The 26657-nt window shown below is 43.1% G+C and overlaps 1 protein-coding gene across 2 annotated transcripts; it reads left to right on the forward strand.

The window, feature by feature from the left end:
• Window positions 1–3630: 3630 nt before the first annotated feature.
• Window positions 3631–25987, forward strand: MEAK7 (MTOR associated protein, eak-7 homolog). Of its 2 annotated transcripts, XM_050923272.1 has the most exons (8): window positions 3631–3778; window positions 9290–9480; window positions 15092–15322; window positions 16072–16216; window positions 17927–18367; window positions 21240–21358; window positions 22553–22732; window positions 23741–25987. In XM_050923272.1, exons 2-8 carry the CDS (start codon window positions 9313–9315, stop codon window positions 23861–23863), a joined length of 1407 nt encoding a protein of 468 aa, XP_050779229.1. In that variant the 5' UTR covers window positions 3631–3778; window positions 9290–9312; the 3' UTR covers window positions 23864–25987. The 2 variants fall into 2 exon arrangements, with proteins under 2 accessions (XP_050779229.1, XP_050779228.1); XM_050923271.1 differs by lacking the exons at window positions 3631–3778; window positions 9290–9480 and adding an exon at window positions 11954–12038.
• Window positions 25988–26657: the final 670 nt, after the last annotated feature.

Consider the following 26657-nt stretch of genomic DNA (forward strand, 5'->3'; position numbering starts at 1 on the left):
GTGACAAGAGGAATTATTTCCTTTAAGGTAGGCAGAATGTAATTAATCACATTAGAATAAGATAACACCCTTGTGTTTTAGAGAAAGCACCATGGGATTTCAGCAGTTACAAGTGGTCGGGTAAGCCCCCTGGCAGGCCTGACTGGTTTGTTTATCTGCCACGTTTGCAGGTTCAGCCAATCGTGGCTCCCACTGGCCGCGGTTCGCCGTCCCAGGCAATGGGGGCTGCGGGAAGCGGCACAGGCCAAGGGATGTGCTGGCCTCACTTCCCGCAGACCCCATTGGCCTGGAGTGGCGAACCGTGGCCAGTGGGAGCCGCGATCGGCTGAACCTGTGGACACGGCAGGTAAACAAACCAGTCCAGTCTCACAGGGGGCTTACCCTGGCGGGCCATGTGTCAAAGGTTGCTGATTCCTGCTCTAAGGATTATGGTGCCATCAAATAACTTTTAACTCTATTAGTAACAGTAATTTAAAAAAAAAAAACAAAAAACAATTTCTATTGATTTAATACCAGAGCGAGGTATTATCATTATACATAGAGAAAGCACTCTTTTGCATCAGTAGATCTCAAAGCACTTTACTAAGGAGGTCAGTATTCTCAGCATGGAGAGACTTGCCCAAAGTCACCCAGCAGGCCAGTGGCAGAATTGGAAATAAAACCCACAGTCTCCGGAGTCCCAGTCCTGAGGTCAAACCCTCCAGTTTTAATAGGATGCATTCAGCACGAGTATTTCTGCAGGACTCGAACTCCACATTAAAGGTTTAAAAAGAAAAGTGATGAAGAATCTGCTTGAAATATTATAATAGATTTGTCTCTAATTTGCTTGTGTGTGGAAAAAGTGACATGGTTGGGTGTAGAAGAGGCTGAATCATGACTGTTATTGAATGTTAAATGATGAAGCTGCTAACCAGTCCCCTGTCTAGCACCTGATTTGTGAAATGGCACCAATGGCTTTGAAGGAAGTTACTCATCTTCCTCTCAAGCCTAAGCCTCAGCACTGAAGTTGGATGGGAGACCAAAAAAGTGAACTAGAAAGGGGGTAAATAAGGGCAATTTAAGCAGCATATCTCTGCTGAAGGTTACTTTCCCTGAAGTCAAAAGAAATCCTTGAAACAATTATTGATTTGAAAATAGCAAGTTCTATGAACAATTATGTATCAACTTCAGCTTAGTCAGGTAATAATAGTCTCATAAATGTTTATATTTCAGATTCAAAGAATGTCCCATTCCCAGCACTGACTCTGTAACCTTGCTTTCCACTCTCAGCACATTATTTATAGCCTTTATTTTGCAGTCAGCAAACTGGCATAAGACTAATCATTTTTCCAACAGCAGGACTGCAGCTTAACTCTTAGAACCTGAGGTTTTTTGTATATCGTTCCTCTAATGGTTTTAACCTGAAGGACGTGCCAAGAAAACTCTGCTCTACTCTCATATCCCACCCTCTTGTCCCTAGTCTCTCCCAGCTATATCTTTAGCCCTTCCTACGTCTTGCAAGAAAGCTCTTTCTACAGTCCCCCACATCTAGCTACCACTGAGCCCTGTTTAGCTGCTCTTGCAAGCTTCCTGCTGAATCACTGCCTGCTGGCTGTTAATTGCATAACCTTAGCACTACCGCAAGGTGAGGCCAGTCAACACTCACTGCAGTCAAGTCACAACTTGACTCTGCCTCCTAGTGATGAGAAATTCTCCCTCCTCCTGCAACAGTGCTCCATAGCAGTCTAACTGCAGACCTTTAAGAAATGTTTAATAATTAATGGTTAATCCTTTGGGGGTCAGGCAGAATTATGAATCAACATAAATAAAGAAGGACCATAAGTTTCTTCCAGGACCAGGGACTTTGAATCTTATTCTTTTTTTATATCTTATACCATTTTCTTTATCCTTTCTCTTACCTGACCTGGGCAGAAGTCATCTTTTCCTATGTACAGAGGAAAGCAAAAAGTGTATTTACCACTTCCTATCCTATTTCCAGATGAACAGCCCTGAATTTAAATAACTCAGGGGGTTCTTTTATTCATTCTTCGAAAAGGGCTGTTCTTTTTTTTGCAGTTCACCATCTATCTTCTTTTATTATTCTGTTCCTATTAGAACTTCCCAGGTCTTGGATTTCTTAAATATTCCATTTCATCTCTACAGATTTCACCTCCCCCTTTACCCAGATTTTACTGACCTGTTTGGTCAAACTTTTAAAACAGCCTGACCTATTGCAAGCATTCAACTTGACTGCATGAAGACACTGATGTGTGTGCAAGTCCTGATATATGTGAGTATATACTAGTGTCCAAATCATGGGTTGTATGAGCGTACTAGAATTTCTTTATATGCCCTATTGCAAGAATGGTCTCTGACTGTGGGCTCTGCTCCTGAACAGTATCTGTAATTCATCCTAGTTTTCCACTTTTGATTTCCCATCAGCTCCAACCAATTTCCTTAAATGCATCATAATATTTCTACACCAGTCTTGTTAAAGTCCATTATCCCTGTGTTTTACACTCAGCTTTTCAAACCAGAAGACATGATCACTGTATCTGAGGCCCCTGTAAACTTAAGCTGTGTGTAGTCCTGAAGGTTATTTAAAAAACTTGATTCACAGCAGCCTCTCCCTGTGCTATTCATGATGTAAATCACGCAGTAAAGGAGAGGCTGAAATCCATGTGATACTGTCACAAATCCACGGCTACCTACGTCATGGCTGTCCCTGAGGTGCACAGAGGGGACATACAGAATGTCATGGCAACAACAGAGACAAGCGGGAAAGAAAGCCTACATCCTCCTGCCCCAGAGCAGACCCCTCCTAGCACTATAGGGGGAGACTCTCTGAAGGGCCAGCAGCACACTGCTTATGGCATAGGCTGACCCCACTTTAGGCTCTGTACTGCTGGCCCCTTCTGCCCATGAAACAAAGGCTGGCCCCAGCACTAGAGCAGTATGGGATTCTCCCTAAGGGACCAGCAGTTTGGGGTCTATGACACGGGGGCTGGCCTGGCACAATAGGGCCTATGACATGTAGGCTGGTCCTGCAACACAGGGCTTTTGACACACAGGCTGGTCCTGGCCCTGATGACACAGAGTCTGGCCTGCCAGTACAGGGACTATGACACATGGGCTGGCCTGCAGTACAGGGCTTATGAGACACAGGCTGGTCTCGCAACACAGGGCCTCTGACACACGGGCTGACTCTGGTGACACAGGGTCTGGCTTGGTAGTACAGGGACTATGACACATGGGCTGGCCTGCAGTACAGGGCTTATGAGACACAGGCTGGTCTTGCAATACAGGGCCTCTGACACATGGACTGGCCCTGCAGTACAGGGCCTATGACACATGCACTGGCCCTGCAGTACTGGGCTATGACCCCTGGCAGGGGGCGGGGGCCCTCCCTCTCCCTCTCCCTCTCGTAGGCACAGAACCCTACTCCCTCACCTCAAGTCGGCCTTAGCGATGACGTAAAGGGGCGTGGCCAAGGCGGCCATCTTTGGAGAAACCCTGCAGCAGAGACCCCGCCCTCCAGCCTGACGTCACGCCTCAGACCCGGCCCACTCACATGATCGCGGCAGAGCCCCTCCCACAGATACTGGGACCCTACCCGGAGCCTCCCTCCTATTAGCGGAGCGACCCATCCGTCAGGCCTCGGGCCCGCCCCTCACGGCTCGCTGCCGCCCCGGCAGGGGGCCCGTCTAGGCTGAGGGGCGGGGACGTCATTCGCTGCCGCTCGGGACCGGGAGTCAGGCGGCCGCTGCGGAGAGACGCCGGGGAGCGCAGCCGCGGCCAGGTGAGGGGAGGAGAATCGGGGACAAAGGGATTTGTGAATATTAATGAGGGGGCGTGCTCATGAATATTCATTGAGACGGGGTAATATTATGAATGAGGGGCCCTCCCGTAACTATTAGTAACCGTTAATGACATCTGCTGTTCGTTAATGCGGATCAGGAGCTAATCTGCATATCGTGCGCCTGTGCAGAGGGTGCGCCTATTAACGAGGGGTGGGTCGCGTATATTCACAGGCCGGCTGTGCATATTAATTAGTTGGCGGGTGTCTAACCAGGGCTAATTATCAATATGAATGAGATTGTCACATTAATATTCATAACGGGGGCCCTAGATTCTAGCCTCTGGCTGCATTGGTGGCCCCCTTAGCAATACCCCTAGGGGAGAGCTCATGGCACGAATGGGGAGTGGTGAGTGCTCCTGTTGCTAGAGCCCAGGGATTACTGGCCTGGGGCCCCGAGGTGCCACTTTAGGCCTGGCCGAACATCTGTCTTTGAGCCTGGCAAAACAAACTGTCCATTTTTGTTATAACAATGATGCTTATTTCTAAGCATTTTTTTAATTTGTATCAATTTCAAGTGTTCACGGTTGTGAGATGGGGGCGAGGGGACGCACAGGCCGGAACTCGTTAATGACAGCAGGTACTGAGAGTCACAGAGTCAAAGCTTTTGAACCATTAAAACACACATTGTCAGCGCCAGACTACATAAAATAAATATCCTTACATCAAACTCTAATAAGTTCTCAAGCAGTGCTCTCAAAGCAGATGGCTTTGCCCGTCTGTTAGTTTTGATCATCATCCACGGAAATGTTTATTGGCTGTTTGCCTGGTGAAATCAACGTTTCTGGTTCTTCCAAGCCTGCTCATGTCCATTGGAGGTGCTGGCTGGGCAGTGGCGGGTGTTCTCTTGGCTGGGGTCGTGTAGCCTGCACCCAGGGGTGGCCTCAGTGTGAGACTTTTCAGGAAGCTCCTGCCCAGCAGCTGTTAGGACAGGACAGTAAATCTGTTTGAAACTCTTGAGTGCTTCCATAGGGCTGAATCTCAGCCCTTGCTCAGAATTTGAGTGACCAGGCTGTGCACACGGAGATCTGCAGGGGATGAGGGGGCTGGGCAGGGAATCCTCCTCCAGGCTCAGTAGCCCAGGCAGGAGTGGCTAGTGGATCTGCTTAGTTAAGGATCCTTGTCCCAACAGCTGCTAGCCTGTGGTTTGTTGGATTTTCTGAAAAGCCTTGAGTTTGCGTGGGTGCATGCTGAACTGCCCCAGCGCACAGGGCAGCAGCCCATCTCCAATCCATCCCACCCCTGTTCACCCAGCATCTTCTTATGGATGTGAACAGGAGTATTTGTGGCACCTTAGAGACTAACAAATTTATTTCAGCATGAGCTTTCGTGAGCTACAGCTCACTTCTGCACCTGAAGAAGTGAGCTGTAGCTCATGAAAGCTCATGCTGAAATAAATTTTTTAGTCTCTAAGGTGCCACAAGTACTCCTGTTCTTTTTGCAGATACAGACTAATACGGCTGCTACTCTGATATCTGTCATTATGGATATGAGTCTCTTTACCCCTCCCACATGAACCCTTGCACTCTGGAGTACAGGGAGCCCATCCAGAACACAGTTCTGCAGTATATGGGCAATACAAAACCCCGTATGTGGTCCTACCTCTCTTCTGCTCTCCATAAAGTAGACCTTCATCAGTTCTGCTGCAGCCATGGAGGGAGTGAGACCAGGATTTGTTTTCTAGTGTGCGTTTGTGATATTCTGTACCTCGGGGGAGTGTCCTGGAATCCTCATATTCCTCATTTTATATAATCGTGATGTTACCTTATTTTATATGCTTTATATGTATCGGGGAAAGGTTATGATCTGCTGAAACTCATTTCTCTATCCATATATTTGGGGTGACCAGATGTCCCATTTTTAAGGGACAGTCTCGTTTTTTGGGACTTTTTCTTATATAGGCGCATATTACTCCCCACCACCTATCCTGTTTTTTCACAGGTTTCTATCTGATAACCCTACATATATGTATATCGTTAATGTATATGAAGTTATGAGAAGTATGTTATATGGTTGTCACTAAAACATGCTGTAAGATGGGGAATCAGCCAGATATTACCTCCCCAGAGGCAACAGCAGGAAAAGTAACCAACACAGGGGCTGGGTGTCAAACAACCCATCAACAACCGTTGTACAGCAAGGGAGCTACAATGCAATGACTCATCTGCATGAGTCCACACCAGGACAATTGCTCAACCTTGCCTGGGGACTCAGCAATGCCCACCCAGACGTGCCTGGACTTGTGTTTTCCAAGCACCTGAACTGAGGATAAAAACCGAACACAGGGGGCCCATGCTTGGCCTTTCTCCTTCACCGACCTCCATTGCAAGCAACAAGGACACTCTGAAGACTCTAACTGAGGGGACTGGCTCAGATTTCAAGGGTGAAATCTGTATACTATGAACTGCAATATCCAGTGGGGTGAGAAAACTGCTTAATCTAGATGTTGCCCAGTCTAATAGGGTTGAGAGTTTAGACTGTATGCTTATATTTTATTTCTTTTGGTAACTAACTCTGACTTTTTGCCTATCACTTAATTTTACTTAAAATCTCTCTTTTGTAGTCAATAAATTTGTTTTATTGTTTATCTTTACCAGTGAGTTTGTATGAAGTGTGTGGCAAATTTGCTCTGGTTTTGCAAAGGTTGGTGTATGTCCACTTTCCATTGATGAAGTGGTGAACCAATTAATAAATCTGCGTTGCTCGTCTCGAGCAGTGCAAGACGATATATTCCTGAGGTACAGTGTTGGGAGCTGGGGAGATTTGGCTCTGGTGCCTTTCTCTGTGTTATTCATGAGTGGCTCTGGGAGCATTCACGCAAACTAGCTGGGTGTTGAGTCTCCACATCCGGTTGTGATGAGTGATAACAGCACCTGGAGGGGTTTGGTGCTGGTCACTAGCAAGGCATTATGAGACACAGCCCAGGCTGGAGAGAGAGAAGGGGGCACAGTCTCAGGCTGCACCTTGGGGATCTCGTCACAGCCTGTTTTCAACTTTGCCTCAAATAGCTAGCTAACACCACATCAGAATTAATTCAGCAGCGCTAGAAATTAGGCCCGGGAAATCATTTCATGCTGAATTTCCTTCCTTTACTATTTCCCTGTGGCTTGTCTGCTAGAAGTTGTTGATATTTAGCTTTGTGTGTTTGTATGGAAAGGTAACTTGGGGAGGGGCAAATGTGCAGGTAAAGCTTTGGTAGTTTGTTGATTCCACTGCGTTGTAGATAGATGACTTCTTAGACTGTAGAGTTGTCCAGTAAGAAGGGTAAAAAGGTGGTGGTGGTGGCATCTAGGAGAGGGGGTTTTGGTTCTAGAGAAGCCAAGAAGGGTTTGCAAACTTTGAAAAAAGTGTCTAAATCAGCGTGGATGAAGAAGGTTTATTGGTAGCCACTAAAGTAGATTTATTCATCACTAATACCTTTTTCAAAACTAAATGGAAGTTAGCAAATCTTTTCCTAAAATATGCGGAGCCCTATTGAGGGTCCTAGCTGAACTATGCTCAACGCAGAAATAGAATGGAGGTATAGGAAAGGTGGCTTTTCCAAAAGTAGGTCCTGTTCCTTTTGTTCCGCCCTTTCAAAGTTCTCAGCCTTTGAGTTTTGAAATGGCTGTTGTGCTTTTGGAAATTTTCCTCTTGAGCTCTGGAGAGAACTAGTTTCATGTGGGTTGCAGCTGTCCCTTTGTGCTCCCAGGGCTAGGCCTGTTCATTTGCTGAGAGTCCTTAATAACTGTCTTGTTCAAAATTAGACATTAAGGCACCATTCCCTTCCTCCTTTGCAGAGGAAGTGTCTACTACTCAGGATAGTGTTAAGCAGATTACCTATCTACATAGTATGGAAACTCATGTTAGCATTGGGGTGTTGTAGTTTAACATAATAATCCTGTGGGTTGGGTACTATCTCTCATAAGTTACCAGCACCATACGAACCAGATTCTTGAGCCCTTATCTACGAGTGCTTTGTCATGTCATTTTCCTTGGCTGCTGTTTGAATGACTTATGAAGTCAGTCTATAGAAAAAGAAATTAGCAGCTGTTCTTCACTGAGACCCTACCTATGACCGATGTGTTTTTTCCTGTCATGTTCTACTGGCAGAGTTGTCTTCAGTCCATAAACCCATCAGAAAGAAATAACATAATCCATCATAAAGATTCCATAACCAACTTGTTCACTGGCATTTACTGATGTATTCCAACTGACAGTTTTACATTAACTCTGTTGAAGCTAATTTAATCATTAAATCATATTATTTTTTCCATTTGATAAGCCGCAAATGATGTTTGTATTGGTAGAAAGGGTGGGCTCTTACACTTACACTACATGTTGTTTTTTTTAAATCCTATTTAATGTTCACATTTTTCTTCAAGTGTGTTCAATCCCTGTTTTCACAGAGTCCTAACGGCGATATTTTATGACTAATTTGATTATTTCCCCCCTTCACAAAACTTGCACATACAGTAACTTTTCACTTAATGCTGTAGTTATGTTCCTGAAAAATGTGACTTTAAGTGAAACGATGTTAAGTGAATCCAATTTTCCCATAAGAATGAATGTAAATGGGAGGGTTACGTTCCAGGGAATTATTTTTTTTTTGCCATAGAGTGCAGTACTATAGTTAGGAGGTGCCCCTGCCTTACCCCACACAGGCACAGCCCACTGGCACTGGAGACAATGAGGCAGGCAAGGAGGCTGAAGGTGCTGTAGGCTAGGAGAAGCACGTTGCACAGCAGCAGCTTCTCTACTCTGCAAGCACCAGGGGCGGGGGTTCAACTCTCGGCCCACCCACTCCACCCTTTCCTCCAAACCCCCACCCTACCCACTCCACCCCTTCCTCCAAGCCCCCACCCTTAACCTGTCTCTTCTTCCCCTCCTCTCCCTTTAGTCCACACAATGCATCCTCGCTCTTCCCCCCTCCCTCCTGCCTGTGGCAATCAGCTGGTTTGCAGTATTCAGGAGGGAGGGGGGAGAAGCAAGGGCTCAGCGCATAGGCTCCTCCCTCCCTCCCCTGCCTCCTGCCCATGGCAGTCAGCTGATTTGCGGCATTCAGGAGGCAGGGAAGTGAGGGAGAGCCTTCGCACCAAGTTCTCACTCCTCCCTGCCGCGAGTAGGAGAAGAGGGAAGGTGCTGATCCGCGGTGTCTGCCGGCAGGCGGGAGGCGCTGTGTGTGTGTGGGGTGGGGTGGGGGTACAGCAGCTGATTGGGGGGCTGCCAGCTGTGGACAAAGCAGGCAGCCAAACAACGTTATAGCGAAGCTTTGCACAACTTTAAATGGAGCATGGTCTGTAATTGAGCAGAGACATGAGATCAAAACAATGTTAAGCGAGAGGACGTTAAGTGGGGAGTTATTGTATATGTGAGGATTTTTTTCTATTCAGTGTTGAGGTATTTCCCCCTCAAAAAAATTACTTGTTTTTCCCGTGCTTTTATCCTTCTTTTTTCCTTTCATCTTCCTCATAGGATTCCATCACTTTTTTTAAAAGATGGGAAATGTGGAAAGCGGTTGCTATGAGAACCACCTTTCAAGGTTCTTTCCTGAGGAAAAGACAGATATCGATGGAGTATTTGATACCTTATCTGGGTTGGATGGATCAGGAGAAGTAAAGATTGGAAAAGCTCCCAGAAAAGCTGTGACCCTGGCAATGTTAAAGGCAAGAAAACCTATCATGCTTAATATATCTGTAATGTAATTTATTGAATATTTTTCTAGAGAAAAAAGAGATTAATGGGTAGTTAATTTTAGGTGTTGTTTCATTTTAATTGCATGTTAAATATTTCTTTTTGAGGGGGAAGGATATATTTAATTTTTTTTCTTACAGTTCAAGATTATTAATAACTGAGGTTTATTTGTACTCAATATCTCTTCAGTTGCACCCAACTGAAAACAACTGATCTGATTCTGATGTATCTTAGCAGCAATATGAATATGCTTTGCAGAAGCCAACCAATGGAGAGAATATTTCTCTTATCCAGAATTTATGGGTGTGTTGTAATTTACAGAATTTCTTGGCAAGTTGTAACATAATTAGATTCATGTTTGGTTATGTCTTTCTTGACTGCTCTCACAGCCACTAATCTTCACCCTTGTACTGAAGTGAGAACATTTAATTTTGCGTGATTAAACCATGTAAATTAACATATATTACACTCTGTGATTAACTTTGCATTAATTTTCTAATCAAGTAAAAGGGGGAAAAATATTTTTGTAGCATTTGACAACTTTAGTGTGACAGCAGTCAAATGCCTAAATTTACATCAATCTAGATACATCACCCAAGTCTGCGAAAAATTTACACTCCTGAGTGGTGTAATTAAGCCCCCCAACTCCTGGTGTAGACACAGCTAGGTCAATGGAAAAATTCTTCTGTTGAACTAGCTACCACTGCTTGGGGAAGTGGATTACCTACATCAACGGAAAAGCCCCTTCCATCAATATAGGACGCATTTACATTACACCCGATAGTGGCATCCTGCAGCTGTGCACTCTAGCATCCACAGTGTAGACATGGCATAAGTTCCTGCTACTTGTCTCACTTCAGGATCCTATGGCACTTTTAGAAAACCTCTTTACATACCAGTACCCTAGGTGTCAGTCCCTCTTTTGATATAATATATTATAATGTCTAAGGGCAGGTCTAACCTAGAAGCTCTACACTGGCGCACCAGTGCAGCTGCACCACTGTAGCACATCTGGTGAAGATGCTCTGTGCTGACAGGAGAGCGTTCTCCTGTCAGTATAGTGCCGGAGTGGACAGCGCTTGAGTTGCTGTAACTTGTGTCACTCTAGGGGGTAGGGTTGTGTGTCTCTTTTTCACACCCCTGAGCGACATACGTTAGATGGACTTAAGCAGCAGTGTAAACCTGCCCTAAGGCTGTGGGTTCCAGTTCTGCTGCGGCTGAAATCAATGGGAGTTCTGCCACTGAGATCAGTGGGAGTGGGACTGAGCCCTACATATTGGCTTTGCTGTACATATAGCGTGTGGTCCAGCTTCCATAGATGTCCACAGGAGTGTGGACATTTATTTCACTGGGACTACTAGAAGGGGCACTGCACTGAAGGGACCTGATTCTCATCTCTGACTGCTTTTACACCAGTGGAAATTAGAGATGAATTAGGCTGAAGGTATTGAACATATTATGTGAAGTGCTTTACATACTCTCCCTTAGGTGTTATGCCAGTGGAGGGCAAACTTTTTGGCCTGAGGGCCGCATCTGGGTATGGAAGTTGTATAGCAGGCCATGAACGCTCACGAAATTAACAATTCCGAGATATTCAAATAAACTCTATTGAATAAAGATACATTTTAGTGGAAATAAAAATAAAACCTTATTTTTTATAAATATGCCATCATAACAATGTATTACAATAATTAAACCAAACTTAACCCCTTTCCATGCCCTCTTTGAATAATGTGAACAGTGCAGCTAGTCACCTTTTTTTACAATGGCATCAAAGTCCGGTGTCATTCTCGTTGCGGAACTCTGCAATACTGAGCTGAGATGCTGGTCAGTTAAATGGGATCTGTAGCGAGATTTATTGTAATTCGGCAGGGAAAAATGTTTGTTCACACACAAACAAAATGTTTGTTCAACAAAACAAGGATTTTCTGTGCCACCTTGCGGATATTTGGGAACTTTGTTTCTCTCAAGGAGGCATAAAACTCATCCAGTTTTTCTGAATTGTACTTTTCCTTCAAGGTGGAATTGCACTGGAGATCAATAAGCTTCAATTGTAATTCTTGTGGGGCTTTCTTGTGGTCAAATGACAGTGGGCATGACACCAGCTGTCTTCTCTATCTTCTCAAATCAGAGAATCAATGAGAAAATTCTCTGGGCAAGTCACTCAAAATTTTGCTGTACTTTTCTCTCTGTTTTGGTGACACTTCCAAGTATTTCACTGTTGGAAAGTAAGCGAACACTTTGTCCTTAATTTGTTTTGAAAACAAGACTAACTTGGCTTTGAAAGCTGTCACGCTAGAATACAATTTGTGTACAAACACATTCTTTTCTTGCAAGTTTACACTGAGTTCATTTAGATGTGTCAAGATAGTCACACCAAAAGCAAGGTCGCACACCCAGTTTGAATTCTTTAATTCAGGGAAATTTTCTTTCCTCTGCATCTCTAGAAAAGTGCAAATTTCATCTCTGAGCTCCCACACTTGCTGCAATACCTTTCCAGGGCTGAGCAAGCGGACATTTGTATGATAAAGTAAGTCAGGGTGTTGGACGTCAGTGTCTTCAAGAAGGGAAATGAATTGCTGATGATTAAGTCCCCTCGCTCTTATGTAGTTCACTATTTTTCACTGCTGTGTGAACAACACAATCAATGTCCAGAACATTTTTGCAGATGTATATAATACAATGCAGAAAAATCACGTCTTTATCAGGGTCTTACTCTTTTACTTTGTCCTGAATTCTTTTGAAAAGTCCTACATTTTTCCCAGTTACATTTGGTAATCCATCTGTGGTTATGTTTGCCAGTTTACTCCAGGGGAGCTTCAGATGTTCAAGGCACCAGACACCTCTCATATAAATCCTTAGCTGAGTGTTTCATTGATTCCATTGATAAAGATTCCTCTGTGATTTCAAATTTGTTGTCAATTCCTCTGACAAAATTCAGTAACTGCTGTGTCCTTGCTGTTAGTGCTGTCATTGAGAGCTGACGGAAACAATGTAAAGCCCTGTGCTTTTTTGTTCTACTCAGAAGCCAAATGTTCATCAGCTACTTCTTCACGGCGAGTAACAGTTCTTTGTGGCAAACTAATGTTCTCAAATGTATTTTGGTATTCTGGTCACAGCATGCCAGCAACACCAACCATGCATTCTTTCAAAAACTCCCCTTCAGCAAAAGGCTTATTTTGTTTAGTGATTTTAAATGCCGGAACATAACTTGCCTTTGTAGTGGCTTCCTGAACTGCAGCTTGTCGCACATAAGTATTTTGCTCAATTTTTAAGTTTGTGGTGAGTTTTTCAGCTTTTTTTGCCCTTTCTTCAGTTGTTAAATTGCTGACATAATTAGGATGTTTAGTAGAAAAATGGTGATTCAAATTGTACTCCTTGAACACCACGATGCTTTCCTGACAAATCAGGCATACAGCCTTCGAGTTCACGTTTGTGAAAAAATATTTTGCGTTCCATTCTTTGTTGAAAACCCAACACTCACTGTCCACTTTCCTTTTTTTTTTTTTGCAGCACTCATTTTTGAAAGGGAAAAGAAAATCCTAACTGCTGCCCTTATTTCAAACTGCTGTTTTACAAGATGGCATGCACTGTGAAAAAACTGGGCCCTCTCGCTAGCCTGGATTTGTCGGGGGTCAGTGCCCCTGACAATTTTGAGCCATGGCACACTATCCCAAAACCCATGTGAACGAAAAGAGGCAGGTGTAAACTCACCTGTAACTTTATGCCCCAGCCTTCCCCCAAAAATGTTCTTACTGTTGTACTTTGAGTTCTGTTTACACTGTTGCATTCATTAAACGTTTGTATGTAGTAAGGGATGTTACCGCGGTGTGGTGAGAGGACTCATGAGGTGTGGTGCATGGGGGGGCTCCACAGGGCGGTACCAGGGACTCCTAGGGGCCCTGCTGGAAGTGTGACACCAAGGCAGCTGTGCCACATGCGGAGGCCCCCCGAGTTAAGATGGGAGCAGCTGCGGCCCCTGGGCGGTTACCTTCCACTCGAGGCTCTCGAGGGTGGGGCCATAGGAAACCAGGAGGGGATTTGGCACACTGCTGCATAGGGGTGGTGAAGTCATACCTGTGCAATGTGGCGTTTTGCGTGCCAGAAGAATCTTCCCAGAAGATGATGCTCAAAGTGAACTGCTCATCACTGAGGTCGGGGCTGGGAGCGCTAGGCAGAGCATGGCAAGCCCCCGGCCCCACTCCCCCAGAGAGAGCGCGGCAAGCCCGTGGCCCCACTCCCCCAGATGGAGCGTGGCAAGCCCCTGTTCCCACTCCCCTGGCCAGAGCTCAACGGCTGGATAAAAAGGTCCCCAGCCCGCGGGCCATAGTTTGCTCACCTTTGTATTATGCTATGTAATCACATTCTGTTCTAGTGTATGTATATATTTTGTACACTTTAGTTAGTTTATATACTGTGAAAGCTTCTCAAGTCAAGAGCCAGAGATCTCCTTGAATATTATGTCTATGATATATTCTATGAAGCTCTATAGAAATTAGACAGTAATCCAATTCTTGCTCATCTTACTCTCCTGATCAGTCCCTTTGATTTCTGTTGTACAGCATCAGTTGGACTCTTTACATGAGTAAGGTGAACTAGATTTGGCCCAATGACTGAATTTAATATGCTGTGCAGAGTAAAAATCCTTCTAAAGATAGTTACTATACATGCATCTTAGTTACTTTTCAGAGTTAATTATCTTGTCTGCATTTAGTTTAAGGCAAAATTAGACAGGGGAAATTTCACTTACTTATTTCTGTAAATGCATTTGTGAGCTATATTTCCAAAAAGACGCAACTTAGACTGGCATAATACATTCAAAACTTTGGTTTCACTAACTGAACCACAGGTCTTTGAAACGGTGTTTTCTTATGGAAATCCTTCACTTGCATGTTTTTAACTTTTTACAAGTTCTAGTTTAAGATAGTTACAATAAAATGACCCTGGCCTTTACATAAGAATGGCCATACTGGGTCAGACCAGTGGTCCATCCAGACCAGTATCCTGTCTCTGAGAGTGGCCTGTGCCAGATGCTTCAGAGAGAATGAACAAAACAGGGCATTTTTGAGCGATCCAGCCCATCTTCCAGTCCCAGCTTCTGGCAGTTGGAGGTTTAGGAACTCCCAGAGCATGGGGTTGTATCCCTGACCATCTTGGCTAAATAGCAATTGATGGACCTATCCTCCATGAACTTACTTCATTCTTTTTTTAGCACTGCTATACCTTTGGCCTTCACAACATCCCCTGGCAACAAGTTCCACGGGTTGACTGTGTGTTGTGCGAAGAAATACTTCCTTTTGTTTGTTTTGAACAATGGCCTATTAATTTCTAAGTAACTAAAGGTCTTACAAAATTCTGCTGGAAGCCTGAGGGATACTATAAAGTAGTTGATGAAGATGGAGACTGCCTCTTTGAGAAGTGATCTTCTGTGAAGGTTTCACTCTAATATATATATTAGATAGTGGGATATTCAGTTCCTAACCAGTACACCTAAGCACAGATCAGCTGGACTGTTTTAGCTGCCTATAGATGTCTTGTTCTTCCCAGTTAAAAATCTGTCCTTAACTCTTTTTTCTCTGACAGGCCCACATCCAGGAAGCATTACCAGAGCAAATGACCTTTAGGCTATACAATGGAATGAAAAGTGTTGACCTGACTGGGAAGTCACCTGGCTCAAGTGAACAGATTGTTAAGGAGCAGTTCATAGTTTTTATGTCAGCCCTTTTAAAAGGCAACGTAGAGGAGAAGAGTAGCATAATAATGAGAATGATATCTAGTATCGAAGGGCCTGTGAAGGGAAAACAAATCCAAGAGGTAAAGGGAAAAAAAAAATCATTTGTGTGTATTTTGGTTTTCTTAAGTGTTTTGGGGAGGTAGTGGTCAGAGCCCCGGGCTGAGATTCAGGACTCCAGGGCTTTTCCTAGCTCAGCCACTGGCTCCCCCTGACCTTGGGGAAATAATCTGGCAGTAGTGCTGTGGGGATGGACTTACGTAAGCCCCCTGTGAATCAGTCTCAAGAGTCAGTGGCTGCACGGGGAGGAGCATATAGACTGCTCCCTTGAGGCACACTCAGGGTTCACACACCCAAAGCGGGTGTAGAGGAACCCAGAGGGAGGAGAACAAGCTGCACAAACAAATGGGATGATGCAGCCCGAGCGCTCCCAAGTCCCTCTGGGGGCAGTATAGCTCCACTTCACCCCCAATATAGGCCAGATAGTGTAATTTACACTATCTGACCCTCTGTTTCTTCTCAGTTTACCCATGTGTAAAAGTTGTTTAATAGTTACTATACCGTGGAAGGATGTTTGAGAATTAAGGTTTATACTTGAGATCATTGGGGGAAGGGTGCTTAACAAATGCAAACTATGATTATTTATGAAATTTAACTATACGGGACAGGTGTTATTCATAACATTTACTTATGGCAACGACGTCCATATCGCCCAGACCACTGTGATAAGCACCGATTAATACCCTTGTGGGGTGCTCTGTGGTGTTCTTGACAAATTTTCTTTTAAATATGGAAAGAAGAAGGTTGTAATGGCAGCATTATGCCCTTTAAGTTCACAGAGGATCTGATCACCTCTGTAGTCCATGTACTGAGATCCAGGAATCTGCTGAAGGGCTGGAATCTGGAGATGACTCAAGATCCTACCAGTGGAGTAAAAACTCTGGCTTCTCAGCTGTTATCAGAACTGAAACTTGAAGGTAAGCAGTGAAACTACTGAAATAATGTATGCCAAAATGGTGCAAATATTGCAGAGTCAGCCGTTTTTGCAAGATATTTACTCTCTCTGACCTGGAGTTCGAAATTCAGATTAAGAACCAAAACAAGAGGGTTGAACTCAGATCTGGAGATTTTAATTACCCACCTACACTTCCTGACAGAATTTGGGATCCGTTTGAGTTTGAATTCCCAGTTCAATCTAATTTGTAGTCATGCAGATTTATGGCTACGTGTTTTATCTCATTAGGTCTCATCAGCGTTGTAGAATTACATGGCTTACAGTTGATTGATGTTTTGTGCATTTATATCCATTTATGGCTGTCTTTGCTTATGCTGGATGAACGAGACCATGCTTTGCTATGCCATGGTATTAGACCTGGCTTGAGCATTGGCCTGATAAACCCAGGGTTGTGAGTTCAATCCTTGAGGGGGCCATTTAGGGATCTGGGGCAAAAATCTGTCTGGGGATTGGTCCTTGTAAACGGGTTGGGACTCACCACCCGCGGCGCCTCCTGCTGGTGATTTCGGGAATTAGCTCAATTCCAGTGGAGTGGCCCCCCCGGTGGTGTCCCATCCATTGTTCTGCCCTCTGCTGTCGCTGGACCCGCGTTGCTCCCTGCTCGGCGGCGTCCTCTTCGAGGCCACTGCCCTCCAGCAGTGTCCCTTAGTCCATTTGGACCCCCTTCCAGGGATCAGTGGATCAGCAGTTCAACATTCCAGCCACCATATGCAACCACACACCCCAAAGTCTAATCCCTCTTGTCAGGGATCGGGCATAGTCTATAATGGCCGCTCCCTACGGCTAATGGCTGGGTGTACTGCAAGGAGGAAGGGGGGGGGTCCCAGCCCAGGGGCCCTCTACTCTGGGTCCCGACCCAGGGACCCTCTGGCATCAGCCTCGCTGTCCTCTTTCTTTCCCCTCCTCTGTCTGTTCCCCTGGGCTGCTTCCCCTACGGCCCCTTGCACCCGCTAGGCCCTTCCCTTCAGGGCCTGCAGCCTGGCAGCTATGGGCTAGAGCCTTCTAGCCTCCCTGAGCCTGCCCAGCACCGCCATGTCCGCGGTGCTATTCTCCCCCTTGGAGACTGACCTTCCCCTGTCAAAGGCCTGGGACAGACTGACTGCTCCCTTCCTGAGCAGCCTTTATATATGGGTGAGCCTGGCCCTGATTGGCTCCCTCCAATCTGGTCCCTGATTGGCTCCCCGTAAGCCCTTTTCTGATTGGCTCCCAGGCTGCGCAGGCTCCCTGGCCTGCCACAGCCTATCATCCCAGGGAGTGGGGCAGTCCGCCCCACTACAGTCCTGCTTTGAGCAGGGGGTTGGACTAGATGACCTCCTGAGGTCCCTTCCAACCCTGATATTCTGTGATTCCATGATCTTGTAGAAGCCATCTGATATGTTATAACTGAGGCGTCATATTTTTCAACCATCTTTCCAGCACAGCTAGAGGATGTCCCAAATTACCAAGAGTTCTGCCCCTTTCCAATGCATACATTCACTTAATCTTGCAGACAGTATTAGCTCCTTCCATATGCAGTTTAATATTTGTTTGAATAATGAACAAATGCGAATAAGTGTTTCCACTGTAAAAAATTAGAAGGCAAGTAACTATATACTTGAATGCGATAAGCATCTTTGCAGATCCCTTGTGAGAAATGTACAAGTTATCTTGTGTTAATGCATTCATTATGTAGATGGGAAGAAACTCGTGGGACCTCCTCTCATGGATGCCATGTGTGATCAAAGTACCATTGAGAACTGGGTGTTCCAGGTTCCACAGATCTCTACTTTCCTCAATGTTATCATCAGGCAAGGGCTCCTTGTCCTGCATTCACTCCCAGATCAGGCTAACGACCTCGTCAAATTGGTTCCAAAGTGCAAGGGCATCAAAGGAAGAGGATTTGTTAGTCTTCTTGACATCCCTTCCATCATATACATCAACTCCCACCTGCCCTCGGAACTACAGCATAAGTGGAGGCTTTTGTTTTCTTCTCGGGTTCACGGAGAAAGTTTTTCACAGCTCTGTGGGCAAATCATAAATCAGGGTCCCTGTATATTAGTCTTAAAGGACTTGGATGGATATATCTTTGGTGGGTTTGCATCAGACTCATGGGAAGTTAAACCACAATTTCAAGGTAAGAATTTCTTTATTTTTCTGCAAAATCTCATGGCTTAGAGTAGCTGCATGGCATGTGTTAATGAAGACTTTTTATCAAGGGAGCGAAGGGAAAGGAACTCTTGCAAGACAGTTGAATCTGTCCTCTTCCAAATGTTAACATGTGGCTATCTTTTGACTTAATTTCAAAAGCTTATCTGTCTCAGTGGAAGAATAATTTGTTGACCCTGTAGTTCTTCTCCACTCTTTATTTTCTGTTTTCTCACATACAGAGTTGCCCATGATATTGGTACGAGAACATCCGGTAGATAGAATCATAGACTTTAAGGTCAGAAGGGACCATTATGATCAGATGAACCCTTACAAAACATAGTTTAATCATACCATGCTTTCTGTCGTTTATTGTTTTCCCTTAGAAAATGTCTCTTCACCTGCTCGGCTGATGCTCTAACAAAACCAGAATGTAGCCATACTGGTCGTTGATGTGTGGTTCATCGGTATCTGTTGCATTGCATGTTGTTTAGCAGGAATACCTTTCTATATCTACTTCCTGAACTCAGGAATTTTACTGGGCTAAGATATCATGCTTCTCTAAAACGTAGGAAATGCTTGCTTCCTTACTTCAAAATGAAATTATAATTCTGTATGTTGGTAAAAACATGGCTAGTTCCTCTGTCCTATTGCGAATGCAGACTCAACACTGATGGTTGCTTTATAGTTTGTATCTGTTATTCATTGACAATTTTTAAATCCGCAGGACTTACTGACCACAAAATAAATACCCTAGAACAAATTATCTTTTCAGTTCTACCCACTGACTTCACTGGAGCGCCATTGGTATTAATGAGAGATTTATACCAGATTTCATTATTTAATAGATTAAAATAAACGTCCACTAGATGGCGGTCTTGTGTTTGTTTGGCTGTTGCTCTACATCAGGGGTTGGCAACCTTTCAGAAGGGGTGTGCGGAGTCTTCATTCATTCACTCTAATTTAAGGTTTCACGTGCCGGTAATACATTTTAACGTTTTTAGAAGGTCTCTTTATATAAGTCTATAATATATAACTAAATTATTGTTGTATGTAAATTAAATAAGGTTTTAAAAATGTTTGAGAAGCTTCATTTAAAATTAAATAAAATGCAGAGCCCCCGGACCAGTGACCAGGACCTGGGCAGTGTGAGTGCCACTGAAAATCAGCTTGTGTGCCGCCTTCGGCACCTGTGCCACAGGTTGCTTACCCCTGCTCTACACAGTGAAAAAATATACCAATACACACACACGCTCGGCCAAATTCCGCTCTGTGTCGCTGGAATGGCTCCAGATTTACATTGCTGAAGCTCAGCAGAATTTGTCTCAGTATGTTTACATCTAACAGATGGATATTTCTGTAGATGGATGGATATTTATGTTCCTATTTAAAATACAGCAACAAGGGGTTTCCCTTGGATTTAAAAGCTCTCACTCATGCTAGCTGAACCCTTTATTTTCCCTTTACAAAACTTGGGCAGAGGGGACTTTAGCTTTTGAAGTAGTAACTGAAGAAAAAATACACACAAGGTAACATATAAATATGATTTTTGTGTTTCTCTCACTCCAGCAGGTTAATTTACAAAATATATTGCCTTGCCAATTGCTCATCATGTGGTTTAATCAGTGCCTTTGGGATGGCTGGGATTTGAGAGGCGAGGATTTGAAGAATTTTAAATGGCTAAGTTGTTTTCTTTTCAAATGCAGCTTGCCTCATGCAGTTATCACTGTTATTTTCTGGTGAGAATTCATGCACCAGGTCTTTAGCAGTTGCCCTTAGAGAACAGTTATGGCAGACACGTTGCAGAAACTGATGACATCTTATTGCAGGGGACACTTTTTAACTTGTAGATATTGATTCAAACACACCTTGACCTGATAAATTAGACAGGAAAAATGAGGTTTGATTAAAATCCTTGTGAAGTTTTGCAGAGAAAATTGATTTGTGAGTGTAGAAACTCTGTTTGCATTGATTTAATAGATAACTTACCCTGCTGAACGTTCTCATTTATTAATACAACTCCCTAAGTTATATATTTACTCATTTGACTTCATATTACTCGTTTTTAAAACCTTGCTCGTTTTAATTAACCTTCCAGTCTGGATCCCTTGCCAACTGTTCAGTAGGGCATTATCCAAGATATTGTTTCATATTTTTAGTTCTGTTTCTTAAACTCAGGGAAAATGCTAGCTGAGGTCTTGATTCAGCAAAGAACTTAAGCACATACTTTGCTGAATTGGAAAACGTAGGCCCTGATTCGCCAATGTCTTGTACTGTGTGTAAATACACCTGTACAAGAGAAAAATATGCTACATGCTGTTTACATGGCATTTTACACCTAGCTTGTACAGGTGTAAACAACAACAGTGGTGCAAGGCGGTGAAGCATCAGTCCCTTACACCTTCATATTAAACTTGCATCAAGCTTAACTATAAAAGTTTTTTACGTCGATCAAGCTGAGTTGATGCATCCCAGTTGTAGATAGAACCAGGAGTGTCCACACATAGGGGTTTGCACTGCTCTAACTGAATGGATTTAAAAACTATGTAGGTGAACCCGTGCATGTTTTGTGGGTAGCCCAGTCATTACATTGTAATCAAACATACCCATGGTCTCTAGATTCTGTCCTCATTTACAGCTATGCAATCCCATTGATGTCTGTAGTGCTGCACAGTTATAACGGAGAACTTTGGCTATGTGTCTTGACTAAGCATCGGTACTCGTGCTGCTGACATACCCGTACTTGTTCTGAACTGTTTTGCTGTTCCTTTTTGGGATCTTGCTTTCCTGTCCTATTCATAAGTAAGTCACACTTTGTCCATTGTTTTGTCTCTGATACTTTACACGGATGCGATTTATAGGTGACAACAGATGCTTTTTGTTCTCCGTTTCTCCCTCTCTCATGGTGTACGCATACACTGGATACAATGACCACTACATGTATTTGAATCACGGGCAGCAAACTATCCCAAATGGACTCGTAAGTACTAAGAAATGACAGTTTGGAAATCAGATTCGTGGCTGGTCTTTGAAAGTGATTTGTTTATTTGTTTCTGCCTTTTTAAGCTGACATATTTCATGTGCTGTGGTTCTTAAAGGAAGTTTTCACCTTGTGTATTCGCTCAGCACTTTTACTACAAGGATTTCTCACCTTAATACATTTTCATTCAGAGTAAAGATGCCAGTTTATCTGATTATTTACAGCTGATGTTCATATTTAAACAGTAAATTGTTTAGGGTAAAATCCATTTGATGCATTTCTAACCCAAGTAACTGGGCTTTGGGCAGGTGAAGTTTCTGGGGAGTTAAGGAGTAGAATCCATCCTCAGGTTGTGAACAATGTTCAGTGTTGGTGTGCACCCATCTGGATGCGACCACTCCAACCTGTTGGCTGGAAGAGTTGGTTGCACATGTCCACACCACTTGTGTGGTGTTAGATTCCCTAGACCTGCATAATTGAAGATCCATATGACCCATCCTTAGTCTCTACTCACTGCCATCCTCATGCTGGTTTATGCATGGCTGGCATAAAGAAACCTCCATCAAAAACTATGCATAAAGGTTGTAAAGTTTGTCTCTGTGTGTCTACTCCCTGGAAGTTCTCTGTTGAGTCCCACACAGGGTCTTACAGGTGGAGAGGACTTTTGCACCAGTTATAAGCACCATGGTGGATTTCAGTTATTTTAAACAAGCAGGCAAATGTTTTAAGACAGAATGTGTCAGCATTGCCTCATTAGTTACTTCAGTAATCACTGCATCCCAGTGAAATCTTGCTTTAAAGAAGGCCACATCAAATTGTTCTTGTTGCTTTAAATGGGAAAGACTTGGCTAAAATGGGTATCGCCTTGTTAAAACGAGTATGTTGTCAAACAAACAGTAGCTGTTAGACTACATAGCGGGTTACATTTCCAAAGCAAGGTACAGCTGATGTATCTGCAGAATTGTCACGGTCCTATAGGACATGCAAGGTGGGTATTGTACAGATAGTTTGCACACGCAAAGATTCAATGTAGATATGTAAACAGAAGTTTATCTGAAATGCCCCATTTTACCAGCTTTGGAAATTTGGCCATAAATACTAAAACTAGCAACTTACAATCTACCCCTGAGCCCTGGCCTAGTTTCTGGTTTATATTTGTTGAATAAGCATTTAATGTGATGCTTTATTTCACAGGGCATGGGAGGACAGCATGATTACTTTGGGCTCTGGATAGACAGTAACTATGGGAAGGGACACAGCAGAGCGAAACCTACCTGTACCACCTACAACAGTCCTCAGCTGTCAGCTAATGAAAACTTTACGCTAGATGCCATGGAGGTGTGGGCAGTGGGAGATCTCCCAGAAGGCACAGTGGTAAGTGAATACAGTGTTTCAAACGCTGGCAAAATTCACCTACATGTGTAGAAACATACAAGGGAGAATATATTGAACATATTTCGATGATGTTTTAAATATGTTGACTTTTTGTCCATATTGTGAGAAATCACATTTTATTTATTTCTTTAGCACCCATTGCTATGGTAGCTAAATACTTGCAGAAATGTAAAACACATGAAGTATGTATGCCAACTGGAACGAGAGGCATAAATGGAACAAACCAGGACTACTGCAGCTGTCTGTATGAAACATTGGCTGTGCTGTTGTAATCCTATTAAATGACTCTATCATACTATATATTTGAAGTATGTAAATATCAAGGAGGCAATGGGATTATTTTGGGTGTTAAAGAGAAGAGAATCTAGAGAGCCATAATTTAGTCAGGGGTGCAGGAAATCTTTCTGAGGCTTGGTTTCAATAAGAACAAGTGGGGAAGGTCTTATTGCCTATGATGTGCATAAATAAACTTGCATGAAAGTTTCTCTGCTCCTGAGGCCAAGTTGAGAACTCTGTATAGTAAATCTTCCTCAGTTGTGCCTGTTACATTGTCTATTTTATGCAGCTGATATTTTCTTTTCACATTATGTAAACATGCCCAGAGGCTATACAGTGCACACACATCTGTAAATAGAAACAGAACTGGTCTTTTAGGAAGACTGTCAAATTGTATTTGAACCACTTAAAAGTTCATGTCTGTACTTGAAATATTGGGTCAGATTAACCAGTATACTCTGACTGGTTTGTAAACCAAAGCAACCGTAAACAGTAAACTGGCCTGCTGAGCCAACTTTACAGCTGACTTGTGTCACTGGAGTGGCACAAAGTAGTTGGTATGTCCTAATGAATCTTTTCTGTTTACGTTCACCTGGGAAATCATCATGACAATCTTTAAAACCAAACAAACAGCTTATGGATATTCAAGGTGACCTGACCTTGTTGTCATTTGTGATGACATTTTAAATTGCCTTTTTGATTTTGTTTAAGATAAAGGGTAAGAAGAGCATCCTCGATACAGACCCTGAGGCTCAGGCCTTGTTAGAAATGACTGGAAAAAGTCGTCAGAGCGATGGTTTGCGAGAGCAGATTGAAGATGATGACGACAACTAAGATGACCCATGTGACTTGGATCGTTCTGCTTGATCCCATCAAGTGCTGATATTCCTTGGACAGGATATTTTCTCATCTGTTTCCACTTGTATGATTAGCTGAAACAAAATTACAGTGTAAAGAGTACTAGCGTAATAAGTCCAGGAAGATGTCATGACTGCATGTGGTTTCTTTTGGAAGAGTGGGAATTTAGATAGCTGGCTAACTCCTGGCTGTAGCTGGAAATAAATTTGATAGCATTTGCAATAGGTTCATTTTTCTCTCTGTGTGCAGATATTAAGCACAAATTTTATTGCTGTTGAGTCACCTGGCGTATTAACTGTTACTATATATAGAATTTTAAAGATGTCAAGCTTTTGATACCTCAGCTGAAAATAATTCCTTGCATGCAGTGAAATCAGCTTCATTATTTAAATGTCTATGCAGTGTACAAATCGTTATTTTAAAATGATATCTGTAGAACCGTCCAGTTCAGTCTTTATAAAGGGTGTGCTTCATTTGATTTGTTGCTGTAAAAGCTGCTTCAAATTAGGATCTATTTCTAAGCTCAGCTTTTCCATAAATTACGGTATATGGATTGTACGCAGAAACCTAGAACTCTGGATACACTGCATCCAGTTCTGCACTGACTTATGCTAGATTTCATTTGAGTGAAATTTCACTTAATTAATAAGCCAGCACAGAATTTGGCCCTTTGTAAAATAGTTTTAGAGTGATTCAGGGATTCAACCGCAGAGACTCCTATCAGTGGGCCCAGTCCTGTGGTTCTTACTCAGGCATAACTCCCATTGAAGTCAATGGAAATTCTCTTGAAAAATGCCTTCAGAGGTAGTCTCGCTTGAGACTGGAGTGCGCGATTACGCTATAAGGCGTCGTACAGCTAAAATCCAATACAAATGCCTTAAAAACGTTGGCGTTAATGTCTATAACTTCTGAAAATATTTTCTAATTACAGATTTTATTGCAATGAAATCAATGATCACTAATTTTTAAAAAAATATGTTGACTTCTATCTTTTTTTTTTTTTGCTCCTTCTCTGTCATTTACAACACTCGTCTGTGCTGGTGAGTAGCTGCAATCAGTCACATTCTACTAGAATCCATTGGCAGCTATCAATATTTCAGTACCTTGAGTATTGCTGACCCTCTAGCTATGTAATTTACTTGCCAAACAAACCCACTTCTACTGAGAACTAGAATTTTCGCCCCAGCAAGTGACATGGGGAATTGAAAATCAAGTATTTATCTCTTTATCGATATGAATAACTGAGGACTCTTTCTCCCAGTAAAGCAGATCATCACATGAAAGCAGCTTTGTATTAGACTGGATTCACTGTCATATAAAGGGTCTAGGTTTTCCCTGTTGACACTGCATGGTGCACAAAATATACTTTAACAGTGTATATGGTCATTTACTACTTTGATCAAGTTCCAAAGAACTCTAATGCCACCCTGAAAGTATTTTCTGGTGTACCCTTAGCTATCTGCTTCTTCATTGGGTGCCAAAGTAGGACATTCAAATTAGCTTGTATTTGTGCCTTTGCTTTATAATGTGAGAAGTAGGTGGTATTCATGATTATTATATATAAATTATTGTTGAAAGGGGAACATGGACAAATCCCTCCTGCTGTAGACCCTGGTAATCATCTATGCATTTTATACCCTACCCATAATAATGGTTAGCGCAGGAGTTGGCAACCTCTGGCACGTGGGTCGCCAGGGTAAGCACCCTGGTGGGCCGGGCCAGTTTGTTTACCTGCCACGTCGGCAGGTTTGGCCGACCATGGCTCCCACTGGCCGCGGTTCACTGTCCCAGGCCAATGGGGATGGCTGGAAGCAGTGCAGGCTAGGGATGTGCTGGCCGCAGCTTCCCTGGGGTTAGAGTATATGTGGTACCTATTCATCAGTATATGTTGGGAAGGCCTACGCTAATATTATGTGTTTATCTAAATGATCGTTGTGTTCCAGAATCTTTAATGTGCTCAAAATTCTATGTTGAGTAATTATACTGAAATTTTTACACAAATGTTTTGTCCTCTGAATGTTTTTATAATAATTTTTAAATGATATGTAGCCAAACTACTGTAGAAAATAAAATAATATATATATTTGGTTCTTTCTGTAACAGGTTTTTTTTTGTTTTTTTTTTTACATCCTGCCTCCTGAAATTTCCCCAACAATTTCAATTAACTATTATTCACTGCCTGAACTGGACGATTGTGTAGTGTGACTGAATGCTGTTAAAATAGCTTCTGGGCTCCATGCCAGAGATTGCTACATTTCTGGAATCTTCTAGAAGAAAACTTTAGTAAGTTATCTGGGAGGTGGAGGGGGGAGTTAAAGCAATTTTTAAGCAAACCAAAGAGCCAGTTCATAGTTTTTGATAAGCTGGAACAAAAGAATTGTCACCAAAGAATAGCTACTGTGGTTAGTTGTGTTTAATTTTGTTTAGTGAATTGCAGAAAACTGCTCTTCACCAAAAACTTAACATCTGAAGATCTGACTTGTCTTTGAACCAGTCTGAGTCAGCGCAAAAAGGAGCCAAACTGGATTGGTATTGTGAAGGAAATTCATGTTGAGCTACACTTTATTGTACATCAGCGTAGCATTTGACTGCATTGAAGTCCTGTGATTTGTGACCTTGGAGGAGCTGAACTTTTTTATCTTTCAGTCAGATCATATAAGGTGAAGGTGGTTGGTGGGGGAGAGAGAACTCGAACAGGGTGATGCTTTTAGTGAGTGTTCTGAAGGAGGATCTATTTACAGACTTGCCCAGCAAGATGATGCTGATACAA

The sequence above is a fragment of the Gopherus flavomarginatus genome, chromosome 14 (genome assembly GCF_025201925.1).
Source record: "Gopherus flavomarginatus isolate rGopFla2 chromosome 14, rGopFla2.mat.asm, whole genome shotgun sequence".
Lineage (NCBI taxonomy): Eukaryota > Metazoa > Chordata > Testudines > Testudinidae > Gopherus > Gopherus flavomarginatus.

Excerpts from the sequence above, each read along its gene's own strand:
- MEAK7 (XM_050923272.1), top strand. The coding sequence starts at position 9,313 with ATGGGAAATGTGGAAAGCGGTTGCTATGAGAACCACCTTTCAAGGTTC. Across the intron at positions 21,359-22,552 it reads AAACTATCCCAAATGGACTC|GGCATGGGAGGACAGCATGA; the intron begins GTAAGTACTAAG and ends TTTATTTCACAG. Across the intron at positions 22,733-23,740 it reads ATCTCCCAGAAGGCACAGTG|ATAAAGGGTAAGAAGAGCAT; the intron begins GTAAGTGAATAC and ends ATTTTGTTTAAG.